The sequence below is a fragment of the Trichomycterus rosablanca genome, chromosome 2, assembly GCF_030014385.1.
Source record: "Trichomycterus rosablanca isolate fTriRos1 chromosome 2, fTriRos1.hap1, whole genome shotgun sequence".
In the NCBI taxonomy this organism is placed as follows: Eukaryota; Metazoa; Chordata; class Actinopteri; order Siluriformes; family Trichomycteridae; genus Trichomycterus; species Trichomycterus rosablanca.
In genome coordinates, this window is record NC_085989.1 from 51,538,846 (window position 1) to 51,564,193 (window position 25,348).

Consider the following 25,348-nt stretch of genomic DNA (forward strand, 5'->3'; position numbering starts at 1 on the left):
CGATAGTCAAGAAAGTAAACAGAGTAAACAATATTCAACTGTTTCAACCTTTTTAAGTCGTGGCCACGATCTCATTCCCACTCCTTACTAAGTCGTGGCCACGCGTTATTAAGGCGTGGGAACGCGTTAAGTAAGTCGTGGCCACGCGTTATTAAGGCGTGGGAACGCGTTAAGTAAGTCGTGGCCACGCGTTAATAAGGCGTGGGAACGAGTTACTAAAGCCTGAGTTATACTTTCGCATCTGAGCGCAGCGCACGACTCAGCACACTGCGCGCGAACCTGTGAGAACGGCAGAAGCATTTATACTTGATGCGTCATTCGTTGCTGTTTTCTCCGAACGACAGGTGGCAGTGCAAAGAAATACCCCATTCTGCTGAAGTGCAGCGCGCGCGCGATACGCGCAAAGTTTCAAAAATCAGGAGGTGCACGACGCATGGGCCAACGCGCATGGGCGGAGCCATCGCGACTGCGTCATATTGGGCGCGCGCCCCCTTGCGCCAGCTGCGATGCGTGAAGTATAAACCTAGCTTAAGTCGTGGCCACGCGTTAGTAAGGCGTGGGAACGCGTTAAGTAAGTCGTGACCATGCGTTAGTAAGGCGTGGGAACGCGTTAAGTAAGTCGTGGCCACGCGTTAATAAGGCGTGGGAACGCGTTAATAAGTCGTGGCCACGCGTTATTTTTTTTTCAGGGGATGTCACCTTAGGGGCTCCGTACTAAAGGATGTTTACTGTCTGTATAGAATATAAAATTTACTTCAGAAATTATGTAAAGAAGCAACATTTTAGATTACAGGGTTTAATGTTCCATAATTCAGTACAATCAACACAACACACACAACGTTCATCATGTACAAGGGAGAGAAGAAAACACATTTGATTTTTTTTTCAACGAGGACAAACAGCAGAACTGATGCAAAGCACATAAAAGAAAAGCGACAGCTCCCTCTGGTGGAACACATGTGAGTAAGAGAATGAGTCACACCTCCACAGACCAGGCCGAACATTTTGTTCATGGACTAATAATAAACATGAGGAGATCTATGAGGTGATAAACAAGACATCTTAAAATGACTCCTCCATATCAGCTCACAGGTCTTTTCCATGATCAGTCCCACTGATGCTGCTAACCCACCCAGACCACACCCATAGGACAAAATCTTTACAATATCTTCTCAGTGCATATACAAGCACTAAAGAAAAAACACCAACACACAAATGCTTTAGGTCATAAGATGACACCTTTTTTTTCTCTTCTTCAGCCAAGGCCAAATTTTGATTGGCCTCAATTTCTGCTCTAGTCTTTTCCAGAATCTCATCCATTTCCTTCCTAACACGTATCTCAGTTTCTCTTCTTGCCTTTTCCAGATTAGCTTGATGTTCCATCCTTTCTCTTTCCTCCTTTCTCTGCTGCTCCTCCAAAATCCTTCTGCGCTGTTCTTCTGCTCTTCTCTCAGCCTCCTGCAGCATCTCCAGTGTGTAGCAGCTGTTCCCATTAGCAGAAACCATGTTGTTGATTTTCTCCAGTAGCTGATAAACCTGCTGTCTGTCTGATAGATCTTTATTGTTCAGAACATGGAACCTTCCACCACAGCGACTCACTAAACTCTGTAAGGACTCATTCTCTGAGATTAATGTCTCCATGTCTTCATCAAGTAGGTCTCCATGTGTGAAGATGATCATCGTGTATCTAAAAGCTTCCTCACCATAACTGAGTTGAAACTGAGACACTGTATCTGCCTCCTGCTCTGTAAATGTGGTGGGTTTTAATACAAACAGAAAAGCATGAACTCCTGGAGGAGATAAAGCTACACTCCTTTCTATCTCACTGCTGAGATCTTCATCATGTGTGGAGTAGAAATAATCTGGAGTGTCCACAACTGTCCATTTCTTTCCTGAAATCACAGCACTTTGTTTCTGACATTGTTTGGTAACATATATAGAGCTTAAACCTGCAGCAAAACTCTTCATGTGTAAGATGGTGTTTCCTGCTGAACTTTTCCCAACACCAGTTTTTCCCAGCAGGACGATCGTACATTCAGTGTTAGCCATGTCTTCATCCTGTAAAGAATAACATGCAATGTAAAAAAGTATAAGAGTTTTAACAAAACAGAGAGTAACATAGTAACACAGAGTAACATAGTAACACAATAACACAGAGTAACACAATAACACAAAGTAACACAAAGTAACACAGAGTAACACAGTAACAGAGTTACACAGAAACACAGAGTAACATGGTAACACAATAACAAAGAGTAATACAGTAACACAGAGTAACACAATAACACAAAGTAACACAAAGTAACACAGTAACAGAGTAACACAATAACACAAAGTAACACAAAGTAACACAAAGTAACACAGTAACAGAGTAACACAGAAACACAGAGTAACATGGTAACACAATAACAAAGAGTAACACAATAACACAGAGTAACACAGAAACACAGAGTAACACAGAGTAGCATAGTAACACAATAACACAGAGTAACACAGAAACACAGAGTAACATAGTAACACAATAACACAACGTAACACAGAGTAACACTAACACAGAGTAACACAGAAACACAGAGTAACAGTAACACAATAACAAAGTAACACAGTAACACAGAAACAGAGTAACATAGTAACACAATAACACAAAGTAACAGAGTAACACTAACACAGAGTAACACAGAAACACAGAGTAACACAGAAACACAGTAACATAGTAACACAATAACACAGTAACACAGAGTAACACAGTAACAGAGTAATTTAGTAACACAGTAACACAATAACACAAAGTAACACAGAGTAACACATAAACACAATACCACAAAGTAACACAGAGTAACACATAAACACAATAACACAAAGTAACACTAACACATAAACACAATAACACAAAGTAACACAGCAACATGGTGGTCTTCTGTACAATTCAGTGATGATCTGATCCACCCCTTTACAAGCACACATAAGTAATAAAACAGCAGCTGGATCAGTAACTTTACTCATCTAAAAAACATGGTCTCTGTACTTTGGGACCAAAGGTAGATTTCTGGGTCCTTCCACCACATCATAAAGTGGACATAAAGTATCAGAGGCTCTTTTAAAATCGCCTAAAATGTGTAATAATTGTAACTATGAATATAAATATGACGTGTCGCTTCAATATTTGTATTCTATTAAGGACTTATTAAGTAAGACCCTCATTTTACAAGCTAATAAAGCCGAATCTAATGAATGTCTGCCGTATATAACATTTTATATTTTACATCTTATACTTTACATCTAAGTCGGGGGTGGCATGGCAGCTAAGTGGGTAGCACTGTCGCTTCACAGCAAGAAGGTCCTGGGTTCGATTCCCAGGTGAAGCGGTCCGGGTCCTTTCTCTGTGGAGTTTGCATGTTCTCCCTGTGTCTGCGTGGGTTTCCTCCCACAGTCCAAAGAAATACAAAATTGTCCATGACTGTGTTTGATATAAACTTCCCAGCTAACAATTTTTGCTTCCCAGAACGTTCCGGGAACGTTAGTTTTTCTGGGAACGGATCATTTTGGTTGCCCTTTGGTTCCCCAGGAAAGTTTTCTTTACGGAAATAGAACGTTCCCGTTGGTTGTGCATTATAGTTGTGGGAACGTTCCCCTAACGTTCCCGTAACGTTCCCGTAACCTTAAAATTATTGAAACCTTAAGGGAACCTTGTACTAACCTTTAAATTATTGAAAACTTTAGACAACCTTGCAATAACACTCAGGTAACACCGGCAGCCCGTGTCGGCTCTGACTCTTTTTGAATGACTGCCCAGAATCGGGCCAAATATACTGGCCCAAATCCGGATGCCAGATCTCCGCCGACTCTCCCATAACTGGGCCGGAATCGCCCCCGAAACACTACGATACCATTTATTTACCGTTTTCTTCTCCTTTCACATCCGCATACATAAAATAGTACATTTATGCTACAGATTAACTACAGATTGTGCAGTAGAAAGTATTTTATTAAGATAATTGCAGCAAGTAGTATAATAATAATAATCAGAATATTATAAATAAGACCAATTACAAAAGTGAACCAAAATGACAGCTATATGAATATTATATATAGAAAATAACATATAATTGCATATAAGAATAATAATTATAAAAGTAAACTACTGTTTGTTTGTTTATTAGGATTGTAACGACATGTTTTACACTTTGGTTACATTCATGACAGGAACGGTAGTTACTCATTACACAAGATTCATCAGTTCTCAAGGTTATATCAAACACAGTCATGGACAATTTAGTGTCTCCAATTCACCTCACTTGCATGTCTTTGGACTGTGGGAGGAAACCGGAGCACCCGGATGAAACCTACGCGGACATGGGGAGAACATGTAAACAACACAGAAAGGACCCAGACCGCCCCACCTGGGGATCGAACCCAGAACCTTCTTGCTGGATCTTGTGACCTTGGCTGATGATCTACACCGGCTGTTAGATGCTGCAGAGTAGTGTTCATAGTTTTTACTCATGTATGAGAGGTGAAGAAGCAAATGTGGCTCAGTGATGGTAGTGGACACTTGAATATCTACAAAAAATACAAGGGACAACCTTTGGGTTATAAAATTATATACCATCAGCCATACCATTAAAACCACCTCCTTGTATGTATACTCTTTTTCTATCAGCTCCACTAACCATATAGTTTACTAACCATTTACTGACTTTCCCTATGGGATTAATAAAGTTATCTATCTATAGAAGCACTTTGTAGCTCTACAGTTCCACTGTCGTCCATCAGTTACTCTGCATACTTTGTTACCCCCCTTTTACCTTATTCTTCAATGGTCAGGACCTCCACATGACCACCTCAGAGCAGGTATTATTTAGGTGGTGGATCATTCTCAGCACTGCAGTGACACGGACATGGTGGTGGTGTGTTAGTGTGTGTTGTGCTGGTATGAGTGGATCAGACAGCATCGCTGCTGGAGTTTTCAAATACTGTGTCCACTCACTGTCCACTCTTAAATTATACACACCTGCTTTGTTGGTCCACCTTGTGGATGTAGTCAGAGATGGTAGGTCATCTGTTGCTTATTATTGTATTACTATCATTGTTGTTGTTGTTCTTGTTGCTTATTGTAGCTTAAGTTAACGTTATCCACAGTATTCAGTGAGCTTCAATTATTTAGCAGCTGTTGTCTAATGCTAGAAACTGTTAGCCTTTTAGCTAACGTTACCTGAAGTGTTTCAGTTCAGACTGTTAACCTGACACTCACTAGATAACATTACATAACAGTTTCCATTTCCAAATTGCTCTCTATCTTAATCCAAAACTCATTAATAGACTTTCTGCTTACATTTCACTAAGTAAAAAGTTGTTAAGATTAAATGTTTATTTACCTCACACGAACGAACGATTCCTCTTCTTTAACGGCTCGCGTCGCACTGTTGCCATGGTGACGCTGTTCCGCCGGCGCTGAATCAGAGACTGGACGCTGGGCCACAGCCGGACAACCAGCGTCGGCGCGCACGCGTTTCTACGAGCACCAGCCAAACCCAGCTGTGGTAACAACTGGACCGGATCTGGCTACATTGATTCTGGTCGATTCTGACACTCGGCCGACTGTGCCGATAGAAAAGTGGGAACTGGGCCAGATGATTGTGCTAGCTGGGTAGGAACCTTGCAGTAACCTTTAACTTAGAAACCTTCCGGGAACGTTACTGGAACGATACTTTATACACAGAAAGAAAACCTTATACAAGCTTTAACTAACGTTCTCTGTTAGTTCTCATAGGTTTCATAGTTCCCGGAACGTTCCGGGAACAGCGCTGATTTTTTTAAAAATAGAACGTTACCATAACGTTATGGGATGGTTCCCTAAAAATAACCATAGGGGAACCAAAATCTAACGTTACGGGAACGTTCTGTGTTAGCTGGGTTGTGAACTGATGAATCTTGTGTAATGAGTAACTACCGTTCCTGTCATGAATGTAACCAACGTGTAAAACATGATGTAGAAATCCTAATAAATAAATAAAATAATAAATATGTGAGTCGGATCTGAAGTGGAAGCTGCTGTGTGCTGATGATCGAGTTCACTAAAACACTTACCGTCATAACAGTCTCGCTTCTTCTTATAACTACCATCTTCTCCGATTACAGCTTCCTAAATTAAATCCAAAATACGGATTTTCATACAAATGTAGAACTGAAACCCTCAGAATCAGAGCAGTTAAACACAAGAGATTTAGTGAGTGTTGATGCGGGTTCAGCACTAAAATGTCGGAGCGTTTTTACTTTCATTTTCAGCCCAACAGGAACTGATGTGACGGGCTGTTATGAGTTTAAAACCCACCCCTAAAACCTGAGTGGTCAGTCAAAGTGTCACACAACAGTCCTAGAGCATGATTGGCTCTTAGCTCTGTTAGAGGCGGGACTTTTGATCAAAACAGGATTTTGGGTTAATCCCAGCTAACAAAATAAAGTTGTGAGAACGTTCCCCAAACGTTGCATTTTGGTTGTGGGAACGTTGCTTTAGAATGTTTCCTCAGCGTTATTCTGTCCAGTTGTCTTGATGTTTTCAGAACGTTTTTTAAGTTATGAAAACGTTTATAGAACGTTACCTAAACCTTATTATTATTATTATTATTAAAGCAAAGCCACGAGAGACCGTGCGTTACTGCTGTAACAAGAGGAACCTTTGTTATGTGCTTGTTGTAACACGGACGGAGATTAATGATGTACTTGAGATGTTGCACCTGTTATACCGCTAGATGTGTTTTGTTAATAAAGTAAGCCAATGTTATTGCTTTAAACGTCCATTCTGTAGCGTCATTATTAATGGTCAGAGCAGAATGAAACAACTGCGATTTTATCACGGGTAAAGTTGTTTTTTGAAGAACATGCAAATTAATTTGAAGAACATACACATTAAAGAACATGCAAACTTCACACAGAAAGGACTCGGACCGCCCTACCTGGGGATCGAACCCAGGACGTTATTAGCGTGTAATCGCCACTAAATAGTTGTTAAAAATCCGCATCCATGTATCGAAAGGCATCTGCGGGTCTCCCGGACAAGGTAACAACAGAAGAATCCACGTTTGCCGACATACTGACTAAAAAAATACGACGAGACTGAAGTTGGTTACTTATTCGCGGCTTCTTATTTAGCGGCTGAAGTTGGTTCCTTATTCACAAAGGGAGCGTTCGCCATGGACATTTGCTGCACACTTTATATTTTACCGACATAAATCAACTAAATGAAGACGTCAACATAATTTTTTTGGCTGATTCTCATCGTGATATTGTCAATGTAAAAATGTGATTCAAATATAATTAAAATATTTACTTTGTAAAATATTTTTTCAATTCATTCTTTCAGGCTGCATTTCCACTGTAAGATAAACCTATTTTTATTCAGAAGCATACTGGTGGCATAATTCAAGTCGGGCCAGACAAATAACAAATCCATCATACAGAACTGGTCCCTCTCTGTAAGAAAAAGTTGATTTTAGCCTGGCCCAAGTTCATTTTATACCTAAAATCTATAGCCAACATGGCACACTCAGCAATGGTGCACATGTAAATTGATTCAAAGGGGCAACTTCAGAAGCATACTGGTGGCATAATTCAAGTCGGGACAGACAAATAACAAATCCATTGCACAGAACTGGTCCCTCTTTGTAAGAAAAAGTTGATTTTAGCCTGGCCCAAGTTCATTTTATACCTAAAATATAACTGCCAACATGGCACACTCAGCAATGGTGCACATGAAAATTTATTCAAAGGGGCAATTTCAGAAGCATACTGGTGGCATAATTCAAGTTGGGCCAGACAAATAACAAATCCATCATACAGAACTGGTCCCTCTCTGTAAGAAAAAGTTGATTTTAGACTGGCCCAAGTTCATTTTATACCTAAAATCTAACTGCCAACATGGCTCACTCAGCAATGGTGCACATGAAAATTCATTCAAAGAGAAAACAAATTAGACAACCAAGTTAACCAAAAAGAAGAATTCTCTCCCTGTAAGCAATTTTTAAATTTTATTACTTGAGAGAACATGGCAATCATATTAAGAAGTTGCAATCTTTGCCACTGTCTCCTGGAGGCCCTTCACTATACAGCCTACTTGTTCATGTGACGAACGCAAGTCGCATATGCGTTAAACAGCTTTTATTGAGCAGAACCACGAACAAACACGGACTAGTGAACACTGACTAGCAGTAATTTAAAAATAGGCACAAATGTAGACCACAACAATAACCAGTACAAACAAACACAAACAGAAACCACCACAGTAAGTAGCAAAAGAAAAAACAGGATAGAGGAGTAGGCCTATTTGGACACACAGGTAAAGTGAAGAGCGCTAACAACGGGGCGTGGCAACGAGGGCAACAGAGTGTAAACACACAGCACACGGTGACATACTGGCAGAAGAAAGCAAAAATATAAAGTCTTGTGCACTTTTACACATTTCAAACAGTGTTGCCAGTAAGTTACTGTAGTACAAATTTACAGTACCATAACTGTATTTTACTTTTTCAATAACTTGATCTTACTGTAATTGCATTTTACAGTAACATCACAGTAAAAACTTAGGTTAACTGTACAGTACTGTAATTATTTGTTAAATTCTTATTATTTAATTCAAATTTTAGAAACTGAATTATACTTATTTTAATTATATCTTACACAATACTACTATTTAATCCACACAGACACAATTGTTGCAAGATATCAAATTGTTAATTTAAAGCACTGCAAATGCTTAAAGCACTTCAACAAAAACACGCAAAAATACAGAATTTCCTTAAAAATATTCTTACTTTAATCCATGCAACTTTCAAAATGCATTTAAAACACATTTAAAATAACACAATGTACATTACTTAACATGTACAAAATTCATGTTAATTCATACATTTCAGATAATGTCAGCGCAAATTTGTATTTTAAACAGTACTGTAAAATTTATAGAACACAATATACTGATTGTTCATTGTTGTATAAAAATTTGTAAACAGGTATGTGTCACAACATCTACTGCATGTTGTTTGATTTGGACATTGTTCAGACACTATTTTTTTAGTAAGTAAAATTACTAGAATAGTATTACTATTAAATGTTTGTACTGATTTTCAGTGAATGAAACTTGTTTATGTTTTATGTATTATGTATAGTGATGTTCTTATATGTTAATTTGAAGCATGTCTATGGTTTAAGTTTAAGTCTATTAAGTCTCTTACATTAGTTCAGAACTGTTCAAGTCAGGTCACAAAGGTCACAGGTTGTCATGACAGCTATGGTTGGTAACACCCCTTTGAGTGAGATGAAGGAGAACTTGGGCCAGGCTAAAATCAACTTTTTCTTACAGAGAGGGACCAGTTCTGTATGATGGATTTGTTATTTGTCTGGCCCAACTTGAATTATGCCACCAGTATGCTTCTGAAATTGCCCCTTTGAATCAATTTTCATGTGCACCATTGCTGAGTGTGCCATGTTGCCTATAGATTTTAGGTATAAAATGAACTTGGGCCAGGCTAAAATCAACTTTTTCTTACAGAGAGGGACCAGTTCTGTATAATGGATTTGTTATTTGTCTGGCCCAACTTGAATTATGCCACCAGTATGCTTCTGAAATTGCCCCTTTGAATAAATTTTCATGTGCACCATTGCTGAGTGTGCCATGTTGGCAGTTATATTTTAGGTATAAAATGAACTTGGGCCAGGCTAAAATCAACTTTTTCTTACAAAGAGGGACCAGTTCTGTGCAATGGATTTGTTATTTGTCTGTCCCGACTTGAATTATGCCACCAGTATGCTTCTGAAATTGCCCCTTTGAATGAATTTTCATGTGCACCATTGCTGAGTGTGCCATGTTGGCTATAGATTTTAGGTATAAAATGAACTTGGGCCAGGCTAAAATCAACTTTTTCTTACAAAGAGGGACCAGTTCTGTATGATGGATTTGTTATTTGTCTGTCCCGACTTGAATTATGCCACCAGTATGCTTCTGAAGTTGCCCCTTTGAATCAATTTACATGTGCACCATTGCTGAGTGTGCCATGTTGGCTATAGATTTTAGGTATAAAATGAACTTGGGCCAGGCTAAAATCAACTTTTTCTTACAGAGAGGGACCAGTTCTGTATGATGGATTTGTTATTTGTCTGGCCCGACTTGAATTATGCCACCAGTATGCTTCTGAATAAAAATAGGTTTATCTTACAGTGGAAATGCAGCCTGAAAGAATGAATTGAAAAAATATTTTACAAAGTAAATATTTTAATTATATTTGAATCACATTTTTACATTGACAATATCACGATGAGAATCAGCCAAAAAAATTATGTTCACGTCTTCATTTAGTTGATTTATGTCGGTAAAATATAAAGTGTGCAGCAAATGTCCATGGCGAACGCTCCCTTTGTGAATAAGGAACCAACTTCAGCCGCTAAATAAGAAGCTGCGAATAAGTAACCAAACGAATCGGAAGCCACGAATAAGTAACTAACTTCAGCCTCGTCACCGAGAGCTAGAGAAGCCGCTGCACTCCTGCGCACCGCCACACTCATATATATATATATATATATATATATATATATATATACAGTGTATCACAAAAGTGAGTACACCCCTCACATTTCTGCAGATATTTAAGTATATCTTTTCATGGGACAACACTGACAAAATGACACTTTGACACAATGAAAAGTAGTCTGTGTGCAGCTTATATAACAGTGTAAATTTATTCTTCCCTCAAAATAACTCAATATACAGCCATTAATGTCTAAACCACCGGCAACAAAAGTGAGTACACCCCTTAGTGAAAGTTCCTGAAGTGTCAATATTTTGTGTGGCCACCATTATTTCCCAGAACTGCCTTAACTCTCCTGGGCATGGAGTTTACCAGAGCTTCACAGGTTGCCACTGGAATGCTTTTCCACTCCTCCATGACGACATCACGGAGCTGGCGGATATTCGAGACTTTGCGCTCCTCCACCTTCCGCTTGAGGATGCCCCAAAGATGTTCTATTGGGTTTAGGTCTGGAGACATGCTTGGCCAGTCCATCACCTTTACCCTCAGCCTCTTCAATAAAGCAGTGGTCGTCTTAGAGGTGTGTTTGGGGTCATTATCATGCTGGATCACTGCCCTGCGACCCAGTTTCCGGAGGGAGGGGATCATGCTCTGCTTCAGTATTTCACAGTACATATTGGAGTTCATGTGTCCCTCAATGAAATGTAACTCCCCAACACCTGCTGCACTCATGCAGCCCCAGACCATGGCATTCCCACCACCATGCTTGACTGTAGGCATGACACACTTATCTTTGTACTCCTCACCTGATTGCCGCCACACATGCTTGAGACCATCTGAACCAAACAAATTAATCTTGGTCTCATCAGACCATAGGACATGGTTCCAGTAATCCATGTCCTTTGTTGACATGTCTTCAGCAAACTGTTTGCGGGCTTTCTTGTGTAGAGACTTCAGAAGAGGCTTCCTTCTGGGGTGACAGCCATGCAGACCAATTTGATGTAGTGTGCGGCGTATGGTCTGAGCACTGACAGGCTGACCCCCCACCTTTTCAATCTCTGCAGCAATGCTGACAGCACTCCTGCGCCTATCTTTCAAAGACAGCAGTTGGATGTGACGCTGAGCACATGCACTCAGCTTCTTTGGACGACCAACGCGAGGTCTGTTCTGAGTGGACCCTGCTCTTTTAAAACGCTGGATGATCTTGGCCACTGTGCTGCAGCTCAGTTTCAGGGTGTTGGCAATCTTCTTGTAGCCTTGGCCATCTTCATGTAGCACAACAATTCGTCTTTTAAGATCCTCAGAGAGTTCTTTGCCATGAGGTGCCATGTTGGAACTTTCAGTGACCAGTATGAGAGAGTGTGAGAGCTGTACTACTAAATTGAACACACCTGCTCCCTATGCACACCTGAGACCTAGTAACACTAACAAATCACATGACATTTTGGAGGGAAAATGACAAGCAGTGCTCAATTTGGACATTTAGGGGTGTAGTCTCTTAGGGGTGTACTCACTTTTGTTGCCGGTGGTTTAGACATTAATGGCTGTATATTGAGTTATTTTGAGGGAAGAATAAATTTACACTGTTATATAAGCTGCACACAGACTACTTTTCATTGTGTCAAAGTGTCATTTTGTCAGTGTTGTCCCATGAAAAGATATACTTAAATATCTGCAGAAATGTGAGGGGTGTACTCACTTTTGTGATACACTGTATATATATACACACAGGTGCTGGTCATAAAATTAGAATATCATGAAAAAGTTGATTTATTTCAGTAATTCCATTCAAGAAAAGAAACTTGTATATTATATTCATTCATTACACACAGACTGATATATTTCAAATGTTTATTTAATTTATTGTTGATGATTATAACTGACAACTAATGAAAACCCAAATTCAGTATCTCAGAAAATTAGAATATTACTTAAGACCAATACAAAAAAATGATTTTTAGAAATGTTGGCCAACTGAAAAGTATGAGCATGTACAGCACTCAATACTTAGTTGGGGCTCCTTTTGCCTGGATTACTGCAGCAATGCGGTGTGGCATGGAGTCCATCAGTCTGTGGCACTGCTCAGGTGTTATGAGAGCCCAGGTTGCTCTGATAGTGGCCTTCAGCTCTTCTGAATTGTTGGGTCTGGCGTATCGCATCTTCCTCTTCACAATACCCCATAGATTTTCTATGGGGTTAAGGTCAGGCGAGTTTGCTGGCCAATTAAGAACAGGGATACCATGGTCCTTAAACCAGGTACTGGTAGCTTTGGCACTGTGTGCAGGTGCCAAGTCCTGTTGGAAAATGAAATCTGCATCTCCATAAAGTTGGTCAGCAGCAGGAAGCATGAAGTGCTCTAAAACTTCCTGGTAGATGGCTGCGTTGACCTTGGACCTCAGAAAACACAGTGGACCAACACCAGCAGATGACATGGGACTCCAAACCATCACTGACTGTGGAAACTTTACACTGGACCTCAAGCAATGTGGATTCTGTGCCTCTCCTCTCTTCCTCCAGACTCTGGGACCTTGATTTCCAAAGGTAATGCAAAATTGACTTTCATCAGAGAACATAACTTTGGACCACTCAGCAGTCCTTTTTGTCTTTAGCCCAGGCGAGACGCTTCTGACGCTGTCTCTTGTTCAAGAGTGGCTTGACACAAGGAATGCGACAGCTGAAACCAATGTCTTGCATACGTCTGTGCGTGGTGGTTCTTGAAGCACTGACTCCAGCTGCAGTCCACTCTTTGTGAATCTCCCCCACATTTTTGAATGGGTTTTGTTTCACAATCCTCTCCAGGGTGCGGTTATCCCTATTGCTTGTACACTTTTTTCTACCACATCTTTTCCTTCCCTTCGCCTCTCTATTAATGTGCTTGGACACAGAGCTCTGTGAACAGCCAGCCTCTTTAGCAATGACCTTTTGTGTCTTGCCCTCCTTGTGCAAGGTGTCAATGGTCGTCTTTTGGACAACTGTCAAGTCAGCAGTCTTCCCCATGATTGTGTAGCCTACAGAACTAGACTGAGAGACCATTTAAAGGCCTTTGCAGGTGTTTTGAGTTAATTAGCTGATTAGCGTGTGGCACCAGGTGTCTTCAATATTGTACCTTGTCACAATATTCAAATTTTCTGAGATACTGAATTTGGGGTTTTCATTAGTTGTCAGTTATAATCATCAACATTAAAAGAAATAAACATTTGAAATGTATATGAAAGTTTCACTTTTTGAATGGAATTACTGAAATAAATCAACTTTTTCATGATATTCTAATTTTATGACCAGCACCTGTATATATATGTGTATGCATGTATATATATATATACAGGGGTTGGACAAAATAACTGAAACACCTGGTTTTAGACCACAATAATTTATTAGTATGGTGTAGGGCCTCCTTTTGCGGCCAATACAGCGTCAATTCGTCGTGGAAATGACATATACAAGTCCTGCACAGTGGTCAGAGGGATTTTAAGCCATTCTTCTTGCAGGATAGTGGCCAGGTCACTACGTGATGCTGGTGGAGGAAAACGTTTCCTGACTCGCTTCTCCAAAACACCCCAAAGTGGCTCAATAATATTTAGATCTGGTGACTGTGCAGGCCATGGGAGATGTTCAACTTCACTTTCATGTTCATCAAACCAATCTTTCACCAGTCTTGCTGTGTGTATTGGTGCATCGTCATCCTGATACACGGCACCGCCATTGGATGCACATGGTCCTCCAGAATGGTTCGGTAGTCCTTGGCAGTGACGCGCCCATCTAGCACAAGTATTGGGCCAAGGGAATGCCATGATATGGCAGCCCAAACCATCACTGATCCACCCCCATGCTTCACTCTGGGCATGCAACAGTCTGGGTGGTACGCTTCTTTGGGGCTTCTCCACACCGTAACTCTCCCGGATGTGGGGAAAACAGTAAAGGTGGACTCATCAGAGAACAATACATGTTTCACATTGTCCACAGCCCAAGATTTGCGCTCCTTGCACCATTGAAACCGACGTTTGGCATCGGCACGAGTGACCAAAGGTTTGGTTATAGCAGCCCGGCCGTGTATATTGACCCTGTGGAGCTCCCGACGGACAGTTCTGGTGGAAACAGGAGAGTTGAGGTGCACATTTAATTCTGCCGTGATTTGGGCAGCCGTGGTTTTATGTTTTTTGGATACAATCCGGGTTAGCACCCGAACATCCCTTTCAGACAGCTTCCTCTTGCGTCCACAGTTAATCCTGTTGGATGTGGTTTGTCCTTCTTGGTGGTATGCTGACATTACCCTGGATACCGTGGCTCTTGATACATCACAAAGACTTGCTGTCTTGGTCACTGATGCGCCAGCAAGACGTGCACCAACAATTTGTCCTCTTTTGAACTCTGGTATGTCACCCATAATGTTGTGTGCATTGCAATATTTTGAGCAAAACTGTGCTCTTACCCTGCTAATATATATACAGGGGTTGGACAAAATAACTGAAACACCTGTCATTTTAGTGTGGGAGGTTTCATGGCTAAATTGGACCAGTCTGGTGGCCAATCTTTATTAATTGCACATTGCACCAGTAAGAGCAGAGTGTGAAGGTTCAATTAGCAGGGTAAGAGCACAGTTTTGCTCAAAATATTGCAATGCACACAACATTATGGGTGACATACCAGAGTTCAAAAGAGGACAAATTGTTGGTGCACGTCTTGCTGGCGCATCAGTGACCAAGACAGCAAGTCTTTGTGATGTATCAAGAGCCACGGTATCCAGGGTCAATATACACGGCCGGGCTGCTATAGCCAAACCTTTGGTCACTCGTGCCAATGCCAAACGTCGGTTTCAATGGTGCAAGGAGCGCAAATCTTGGGCTGTGGACAATGTGAAACATGTATTGTTCTCTGATGAGTCCACCTTTACTGTTTTCCCCACATCCGGGAGAGTTACGGTGTGGAGAAGCCCCAAAGAAGCGTACCACCCAGACTGTTGCATGCCCAGAGTGAAGCATGGGGGTGGATCAGTGATGGTTTGGGCTGCCATATCATGGCATTCCCTTGGCCCAATACTTGTGCTAGATGGGCGCGTCACTGCCAAGGACTACCGAACCATTCTGGAGGACCATGTGCATCCAATGGCGGTGCCGTGTATCAGGATGACGATGCACCAATACACACAGCAAGACTGGTGAAAGATTGGTTTGATGAACATGAAAGTGAAGTTGAACATCTCCCATGGCCTGCACAGTCACCAGATCTAAATATTATTGAGCCACTTTGGGGTGTTTTGGAGAAGCGAGTCAGGAAACGTTTTCCTCCACCAGCATCACGTAGTGACCTGGCCACTATCCTGCAGAAAGAATGGCTTAAAATCCCTCTGACCACTGTGCAGGACTTGTATATGTCATTTCCAAGACGAATTGACGCTGTATTGGCCGCAAAAGGAGGCCCTACACCATACTAATAAATTATTGTGGTCTAAAACCAGGTGTTTCAGTTATTTTGTCCAAACCCTGTATATATACAGTGTATCACGAAAGTGAGTACACCCCTCACATTTCTGCAAATATTTCATTATATCTTTTCATGGGACAACACTATAGACATGAAACTTGGATATAACTTAGAGTAGTCAGTGTACAGCTTGTATAGCAGTGTAGATTTACTGTCTTCTGAAAATAACTCCACACACAGCCATTAATGTCTAAATAGCTGGCAACATAAGTGAGTACACCCCACAGTGAACATGTCCAAATTGTGCCCAAATGTGTCGTTGTCCCTTCCTGGTGTCATGTGTCAAGGTCCCAGGTGTAAATGGGGAGCAGGGCTGTTAAATTTGGTGTTTTGGGTACAGTTCTCTCATACTGGCCACTGGATATTCAACATGGCACCTCATGGCAAATAACTCTCTGAGGATGTGAGAAATAGAATTGTTGCTCTCCACAAAGATGGCCTGGGCTATAAGAAGATTGCTAAAACCCTGAAACTGAGCTACAGCATGGTGGCCAAGGTCATACAGCGGTTTTCCAGGACAGGTTCCACTCGGAACAGGCTTCGCCAGGGTCGACCAAAGAAGTTGAGTCCACATGTTCGGCGTCATATCCAGAGGTTGGCTTTAAAAAATAGACACATGAGTGCTGCCAGCATTGCTGCAGAGGTTGAAGACGTGGGAGGTCAGCCTGTCAGTGCTCAGACCATACGCCGCACACTGCATCAACTCGGTCTGCATGGTCGTCATCCCAGAAGGAAGCTGACGCACAAGAAAGCCAGCAAACAGTTTGCTGAAGACAAGCAGTCCAAGAACATGGATTACTGGAATGCCCTGTGGTCTGACGAGACCAAGATAAACTTGTTTGGCTCAGATGGTGTCCAGCATGTGTGGCGGCGCCCTGGTGAGAAGTACCAAGACAACTGTATCTTGCCTACAGTCAAGCATGGTGGTGGTAGCATCATGGTCTTGGGCTGCATGAGTGTTGCTGGCACTGGGGAGCTGCAGTTCATTGAGGGAAACATGAATTCCAACATGTACTGTGACATTCTGAAACAGAGCATGATCCCCTCCCTTCGAAAACTGGGCCTCATGGCAGTTTTCCAACAGGATAACGACCCCAAACACAACCTCCAAGATAACAACTGCCTTGCTGAGGAAGCTGAAGGTAAAGTCAAGTCAAGTCAACTTTATTTATATAGCGCTTTTTACAATAGACATTGTCTCAAAGCAACTTTACAAAATCCAGGACCAACAGATACAAAAAAAAAAAAAAACCCTGCCCCTGTTGAGCAAGCCGAGGGCAACTGTGGCAAGGAAAAACTCTCTGAAAATTACAGGAAGAAACCTTGAGAGGAACCAGACTCAGCAGGGCCCATCCTTCTTGGGTGGCCTGGAGGATACTTTAAATAAATACATGATTTACACAGAGCATACAAACACAGAATTAAATAATCTAAAGGTTATAACTGGTAATAAATAGATAAATAATAATAGAGTTGTTATTCGCTCTAGTTTTCAATATAGTCTGTAGTGAGTTCTTGTCATTCTTGGTGCAATTACTCCAGACCCGTCACATCCGGCACGAGCAGCATAGTTGTCACGGCAGTCTCGACTTTAATCCTTAACCTCGGCGGGTAAACAGGTTTCCATCAGAATGCCTTTGGAGTAAAACAACAAAGAATGTAGTTAATAATGTACAATGCTAGTTGAGTAAAACAGTTTTACAGAGAGTTTTAGACTCCGGCAGCCCTAATTATTACAGCATAACTAAAAGGGAGAGCGAGCAGGTAACAAGGTCATGAAGGCTTTCACAGGACATCAGCGCCCATCTCCCCACCGTCATCAAACCTGAGTGATCGGATAAGAGAGGCAGAACGACAGCAACCCAACATCCCTGATCACCACAAGTTTCTATGACCAAGAACCCCCAAGCTCTGCGCCTTTGTCTATATTAATCAAAAGCCTGAGAAAATAAATATGTTTTCAGTCTAGACTTAAACATTGAGACTGTGTCCGAATCCCGAACAGAGGCAGGAAGATTATTCCAAAGTTGTGGAGCTTTGTAAGAAAATGCTCTTCCACCAGCTGTGGTCTTTTTAATTTTAGGAACTATAAGTAACCCTGCATCTTGTGAACGAAGTGGACGCGCTGGGTTGTAGTGATTAATAAGTTCACTCAGATACTGTGGTACAGACCATGTAGCGCTTTATAGGTTAGTAAAAGTATTTTGTATTCAATGCGGAATTTAACTGGCAGCCAGTGTAGAGACGATAGAACAGGAGTAATATGATCAAATTTTTTAGTTCTAGTTAGCACTCTAGCTGCTGCATTTTGAACTAACTGGAGTTTGTTTATGGATCTACCAGAGCATTCAGTTAGAAGAGCATTACAATAATCTAACCCAGAAGTTATAAACACATGGATCAGTTTTTCAGCGTCATTAACAGATAGTATATTTCTTATTTTAGAGATATTACGCAAATGATAGAAAGCAACTCTAGTAATATTATTAACGTGTGCATCAAAGGAAAGATCTGAATCTATTGTGACACCTAAGTTTTTTACATCTGGGCTGGGAGTAACAGAGAAAGTGTTTAGGTTTAGCACCAGGTTAGACAGCTTGTCTCTTGCAGCTTTAGAGCCAACAAGTAAAACCTCCGTTTTATCTGAATTAAGTAAAAGAAAATTACACGACATCCAGTTTTTTATGTCGTTTACACAATCTTCTATCTTACTGATTGTGTCAGTATCATTTGGTTTGGCTGATATATACAGCTGTGTGTCATCCGCATAGCAGTGAAAATTTATGCCATGTTTATGAATAATTTCACCTAGTGGAAGCATATAGAGTGTAAATAATAGCGGTCCCAGTACAGACCCCTGTGGAACACCACACTTTACTTTTGTAGTTTCCGAGCATTTATTTTTTACATAAACAAATTGTGAGCGGTCAGTCAAATATGATTTAAACCAAGAGAGTGCGAGTCCTTTAACACCTACTGTATTTTCTAGCCTCTCCAGTAAAATGTTATGATCGACCGTATCAAGATCTAATAGAACAAGAAAAGAGACACATCCATTATCAGAAGACATTAACAACTCGTTAACTACTCTAATTAATGCAGTTTCGGTACTATGATTGGGTCTAAATCCTGATTGAAATTTTTCATGAATACAATTTTCATTCAAATAAGAACATAATTAGGAAACTACTTTTTCTAATATTTTAGAGACAAAAGGAAGGTTTGAAATTGGCCTATAATTAGCTAGTACATGTGGATCAAGATTAGGTTTTTTAATCAGGGGTTTAATAACAGCACTTTTAAACAATTTAGGTACGTACCCAAGGCTAAGGGATGCATTGATTAATGTAAGCAGGGGCTCTACAATAGCTGGGAGTAAATCTTTAAGTAAACGAGTTGGAACAGGGTCGAGTATACACGATGATGACTTCGATGATTTAATCAACACAGTTAGTTCATTTTGGGAGATTGGATTAAAGGAATTTAGTTGGATTAACTCGTTACTATTATCACCAATGCTGCTCGGAGTGAGTCCACACTTAACATTGGCAAGTGACACACTTTGACTCTGAAGTCGTATTTTTTCTATCTTGTCATTAAAGAATTGTAAAAAATCATTGCTGGTACAGTCGGGTGGTGTATTAGATTCAGTTTCATTGACGTTTTTAGTTAATTTGGACACTGTCTCAAAAAGGAATCTAGGATTGTTTTTATTTTTCTCTATTAGGGACGAATAATATAAAGATTTAGCTTTTATAAGTGCATGTTTATACTCAGTTATAGCATCTTTCCAAGCAATCTTATACACCTCCAGTGTAGTGTGACGCCACTTGCGTTCTAATTTCCGTGCTGCTTGTTTAAGTGCGCATGTGTGGTCATTGTACCAAGGAGCAAGTTTTTTCTCCCTAATCAGTTTAGTTTTGAGTGGGGCTACGTTATCTAAGGTTGTGCGCAGTACGGTCTCTAGGTTTTGAGTTGCCTGATCTAGTTCTTTAGGTTCTGATGCTGATATATTTGGTAATTCTGGTAGGCAGTTTATGAACGCTGCTGCAGTTGCAGATGTAATAGTGCGCTTACATTTAAAACGATTTGGTTGCTGTATATTATCGGACAGGGACACTTCATATATTAGTAGGGAGTGATCAGAAATTAAGTCATTCTGTGGTACAATTTCCAGGTTGTTTATGTTTATACCATAAGTAAGTATTAAATCTAAGGTATGTTTACAGCGGTGAGTGGGTCCCGTTACATTTTGGATGATGCCTAACGATTCTAAAATAGAATCAAACGCAATTTTGAGTGGATTACACTTATCCTCATAATGAATATTAAAGTCACCAACAATTAAAGCTTTTTAGTTGATGAGACTAATTTAGAAAGAAAATCGGCAAATTCATTAAGAAATTCTGAGTAAGGACCAGGGGGTCGATAAACAGTAACCAGTTTAAACATACTATTTTTATCAGACGAACATTTATTGGTTATGTCAGAGATAAGAACTTCAAACGAGTTTGTTATGGGAGATGATTTTACAGTAAGACCTATGTCTTTATCATAAATTGTGGCTATTCCTCCACCACGACCGCTAAGACGTGGCTTATGTTCATAACTGTAACCCGGAGGAGATGCTTCATTTAAACCTAGATACTCATCAGGTCTAGCCCAGGTCTCAGTTAAACAAAGGGCACTAAGACTATTATCTGTAATTATTTCATTTACAATTACTGTTTTGCATGCAAGTGACCTGATGTTTAGAAGTCCTAACTTTAGTTTAGCCTTACTAGGGTTTTCATGATGCTCATTTAGATTAATTTTAATTAAGTTATTATGACATACTTTTTGATTTTGTTTTGGCTTACACCTGCCACGGTAAACAGACACGGTCTCAATGGTTTGTGACCTAAGGATTCCGGGTGACGTCCGATGGCGACTCGCAGACAGTTGGTTAGTCTGCTGCCTGGTCTTGGCTCTCGATAGTCATTTACCACTATCTGTCGCTACACTAACGCGGTGGTAAAGCCTGTCACCTATGCTGCAAGAAATGCGAGCAGCACCCTCCCACGTGGGGTGGACACCATCCCGCTTCAAAAGACCAGGCCTTCCCTCAAAGGTGGACCAGTTATCTACAAAATCAATGCAGTTTTCTGAGCACCATTTAGACATCCAGCGGTTCAGCGACAACAACCTGCTGTAGGTTTCGCCACTGGGTCGAATCGGTAAGGGGCCAGAGCACACTACTGCCTCAGACATCGACCTAGCTAACTCACACACCTCTTTAACATTACTCTTAGTAACCTCAGACTGCCGTAAGCGAACATCATTAGTGCCGACGTGGATAACAATCTTCGAAAATCTACGATTAGCATTAGCCAGCACTTTTAGATTTGCTCTGATGTCGGGCGCCCTGGCCCCCGGAATACAAGTGACTATGGTTGCTGGTGTCTCTATGGGGGTTGCAATATGCACGTGTCGGAGCTGAGAATCTCCTATAACCAGAGCACTTACATTAACAGGCTTCTCAGCGGGTGGCTCACTGAGTGGGGAAAACCTGTTGGACACGTGCAACTGAGATGGTCGGTGCTTTGCCCTACGACTATGTCGCCGAGACGTCACCCAGTCGCCCCGCTGTGAGGGCTCTAATGCCGGAGTCTGGGGTTCTGTACCTGAACTGCTGGCATTCGGGACTGCTACAGCTGAATCTAAGCCCTCACTAGTAGTAGTCTGTTCTAACTCCCGAATGCGCCCCTCTAACACTGAGATCTTCTCCGTCAGACTAACAACTAATCACATATAAAGTTATCACTAAACACGGAGAAGGAATAACTGAACATGTTGCACTCGGAACAGGGAAATAAAGCTTATGTTGGTTTCACCGGCGCTTCTGCTGGTAGTCACAGAAAAACGGCTTTAATTCCGGACGAAACAGGCGATGATAAGCTGAAATACAAAAACCAACAACCAAACAACACAAACGCGCTTCGTTCGGATAAAACGGCTGTAATTCTAAAGGAAAACGGTGTTTATGCGCTCGTGTATAAAACAAATAAACAGAACGCGGTTCCTACAGACAGAAAACGGTTTTAACTCCCCACAAAACAAAGGTGTTTAAGCGCTGAAGTACAAAAACAAACAAACACAAACGCGCTTTGTTTCCGACAAAACCGGCTGTAATTCTAAAAGAAAACGGTGTTTATGTGCTGGTGTACACAACAAATAAACAGAACGCGGTTCCTACAGACACAAAACGGCTTTAACTCTCCACAATGCAAATATGTTTAAGCGCTAAAATACAAGAACAAACAAACACAAACGCACTTTGTGCGGACAGAAAGCGGTTTTAATTCTGGATGAATAAAATGTTTACGCGCTGAATTACAAAACAAACTAAAACCGGCTTCGTTCGGATGCCGGTAGCAGAAGTTTTCACAAGCACGGATTTACGTTAGTAAACAAGCGTAAACACAAGCGCTTTTTTACGATAGACAAAATAACACTCTATATCAACTACGCGCAAAAGATTAACGTTTAAAACATACGCATATAAGAAGTTATTTAGCTAATGGCTACAAACAAACAACTAGGCTACAGTCTCAGCGTGCGTACCACCGGAAACCGGAAGTCAGGTCCGTCTGGTGAAGTGCACCTCCCAAAGACCTGGATGTTGTGGACTGAAAGGTGATGGACTAAACCCAATTGAGCACCTGTGGCGCATCCTCAAGTGGAAGTTGGAGGAGTTTAAGGTGTCTAACATCCACCAGCTCCGTGATGTCATCATGGAGGAGTGGAAGAGGATTCCAGTAGCAACCTGTGCAGCTCTGGTGAATTCCATGCCCAGGAGGGTTAAGGCAGTGATAATAATGGTGGTCACACAAAATATTGACACTTTGGGCACAATTTGGACATGTTCACTGTGGGGTGTACTCACTTATGTTGCCAGCTATTTAGACATTAATGGCTGTGTGTTGAGTTATTTTCAGAAGACAGTAAATCTACACTGCTATACAAGTTGTACACTGACTACTCTAAGTTATATCCAAGTTTTATTTCTATAGTGTTGTCCCATGAAAAGATATAATAAAATATTTGCAGAAATGTGAGGGGTGTACTCACTTTTGTGATACACTGTATATATACACACACACACACATTGAGATCTGTATTAACAGAACATCTTATGTATTAGCCAGTATACAAAACATTTTGATTTTGTAGTAAATAATATTCTAACCCGAGGAACATCTTAATCTCAAATAATTAGAACTTAACTGACAAGGGAGCAGCAAAAAATAGTTGTACATATACAAATAACTAAGTACATAAAAAACTTAATAAATGCTCAACATATTCATTCAGTAATTCACTTTACATTTACATTTACATTTTCAGCATTTAGCAGACGCTCTTATCCAGAGCGACTTACAGAAGTGCTTCTATAGTGAACATTTCATTTCTCAAGTTTAGGAAAACAACAGTCAAAGAACACAAATCTGCTAAAACCTGTTAGAACCAAAGTGTTTTTTTTGTTTTTTGTTTTTTTTTGGAAATGAATAAGAATGGAACAAAATGTTAGTAAATAAGTACAAGTCAGCCTAAGTGTTTAGTAAAAAGGTGGGTTTTTAATCGTTAGAGGTTTTTAATCGTTTTTTAAAGACAGCAAGAGACTCAGATGTTCGGACAGACAGAGGAAGTTCATTCCACCACTTCGGCGCTAGAACAGAGAACAGCCTTGATGCTTGTCTTCCTTTAGTCCTGGATGGGGGCTCAAGTCGAGCGAGACTAGAGGCTCGGAGGTTGCGTGGTACAGAGCGGGGTTTGATTAGGCCACAAAGGTAGCTTGGGGCTGGTCCATTTTTGGCTTTGTAGGCGAGCGTCAGTGTTTTAAACTGAATGCGTGCAGCTACAGGAAGCCAGTGAAGAGAACGCAGCAGTGGGGTGATGTGGCAGTGTTTGGGCTGGTTAAAAACCAGACGGGCAGCTGCATTTTGAATGAGCTGTAAGGGTTTAATCGTGGACATGGGAGCTCCAGCCAGAAGGGAGTTTACATATACATATTGAACTGCTAATAAAGCACAGAACTGAAAAATAACCGAATACATTTTGTGTTGTCATAATGTTAAGGTCGCAGATGGTTATTTGAAAATGATTGGCTTTTCTAGATGTATGAAAAACGCATCTAAAATTACCAAAGGCATGTATAAACCTGGTTAAATACAACGTAAATACAACGTTATTTAACTGTAATCAATCAAGTACAGCTCATTTAAGCACTTTGAATATTTTTATATAGCTTTTTGTTTTAGTCACATAATAACGGCATTACATACACTTAAACTTTAAACTTTTTAAAGAATTAAAACGAAACCATACGTTACTAACCGCTAGAAGAAATAAATTTGGCAAAGGTAGCACAGAATTATAGGCGTTCCCCGCAACGAGTCAAAACCGATGTGCGCATGCTCGGCAGGACAAATCGATGGGTAGGATAAATCGACAGAACACCTGTTCCGTTTGCACCTGGCCCCGGTTCCTCAGCACCCTCACTCGTATTGTCCGCGTTTCTTTTTTTGGGGCAGGCACGGACGAGATGGCCAGGCTGTCCGCATCCAAAACACTTTATTTCGGCATCAGATGACGCAAAGACCGTATAATCAAATCCGTCTACTCTAAATTTAAAAACCAAGCTTAGTTCATCGGCTCCATCTTTGAGTACCATGTACACCATCCGTCGAAAAGACACCAGATGTTTGACAAGGGGAGATTTACATCCGAGAGGGATCTTTTTTATGGCGGAGACCAGTTTACCATACCGGGATAATTATTTTGTGATCAGTTCATCTTTGATAAATGGGGGGACGTTAGACAGGATGATTTTTTTTAGCTGGAGTACTCAGTGGTTGTACCATTTTGAGTTGGTCCTGTATCACAGTTCCTTTTTGAATTCTCAACGGTACTCAGAAAAATAACTATTGCATTGTTCATTCTCGCAGCTGAAACAATATTGCTGTGACCAATCACATTTCCAGACGCCAGGCAGCACTCCTCCACGCTCACCTGGCACTCCACCTTTACTCCATGCCGGCGTGTCAAACTTTCATAGAGTTTGTTCGGATCCGCCATGCTCCTTGCGATTTGGCCGGTGGCAGGTAGAAACCCCGCTTGTCCCACACTTAAATCGCAAAGAAAATATTCCGTAGATGTTTTTTTTTTTTTGATTGAAATTATAAAGAAAATTTGGCAAAATGCCAAAGAATCGCTCTCGCACTCACACGTTCCCAACGCTCTATCACTCAAACGCCATGCATGCACACGAGAGAGAGAGAGAGAGAGAGAGAGTCATAGAGAGAGTTAAA

At 40.9% G+C, this 25,348-nt stretch overlaps 1 protein-coding gene across 1 annotated transcript; it reads right to left on the minus strand.

Annotated features, from left to right (window-relative positions):
* Positions 1-207: 207 nt before the first annotated feature.
* Positions 208-6,250, minus strand: LOC134335142 (GTPase IMAP family member 9-like). Its single transcript, XM_063017602.1, has 2 exons — positions 6,088-6,250; positions 208-2,058 (listed from the first exon to the last, which is right to left on the minus strand). The coding sequence occupies exons 1-2, from the start codon at positions 6,121-6,123 to the stop codon at positions 1,087-1,089; spliced, it is 1,008 nt and encodes a 335-aa protein (XP_062873672.1). The 5' UTR covers positions 6,124-6,250; the 3' UTR covers positions 208-1,086.
* Positions 6,251-25,348: the final 19,098 nt, after the last annotated feature.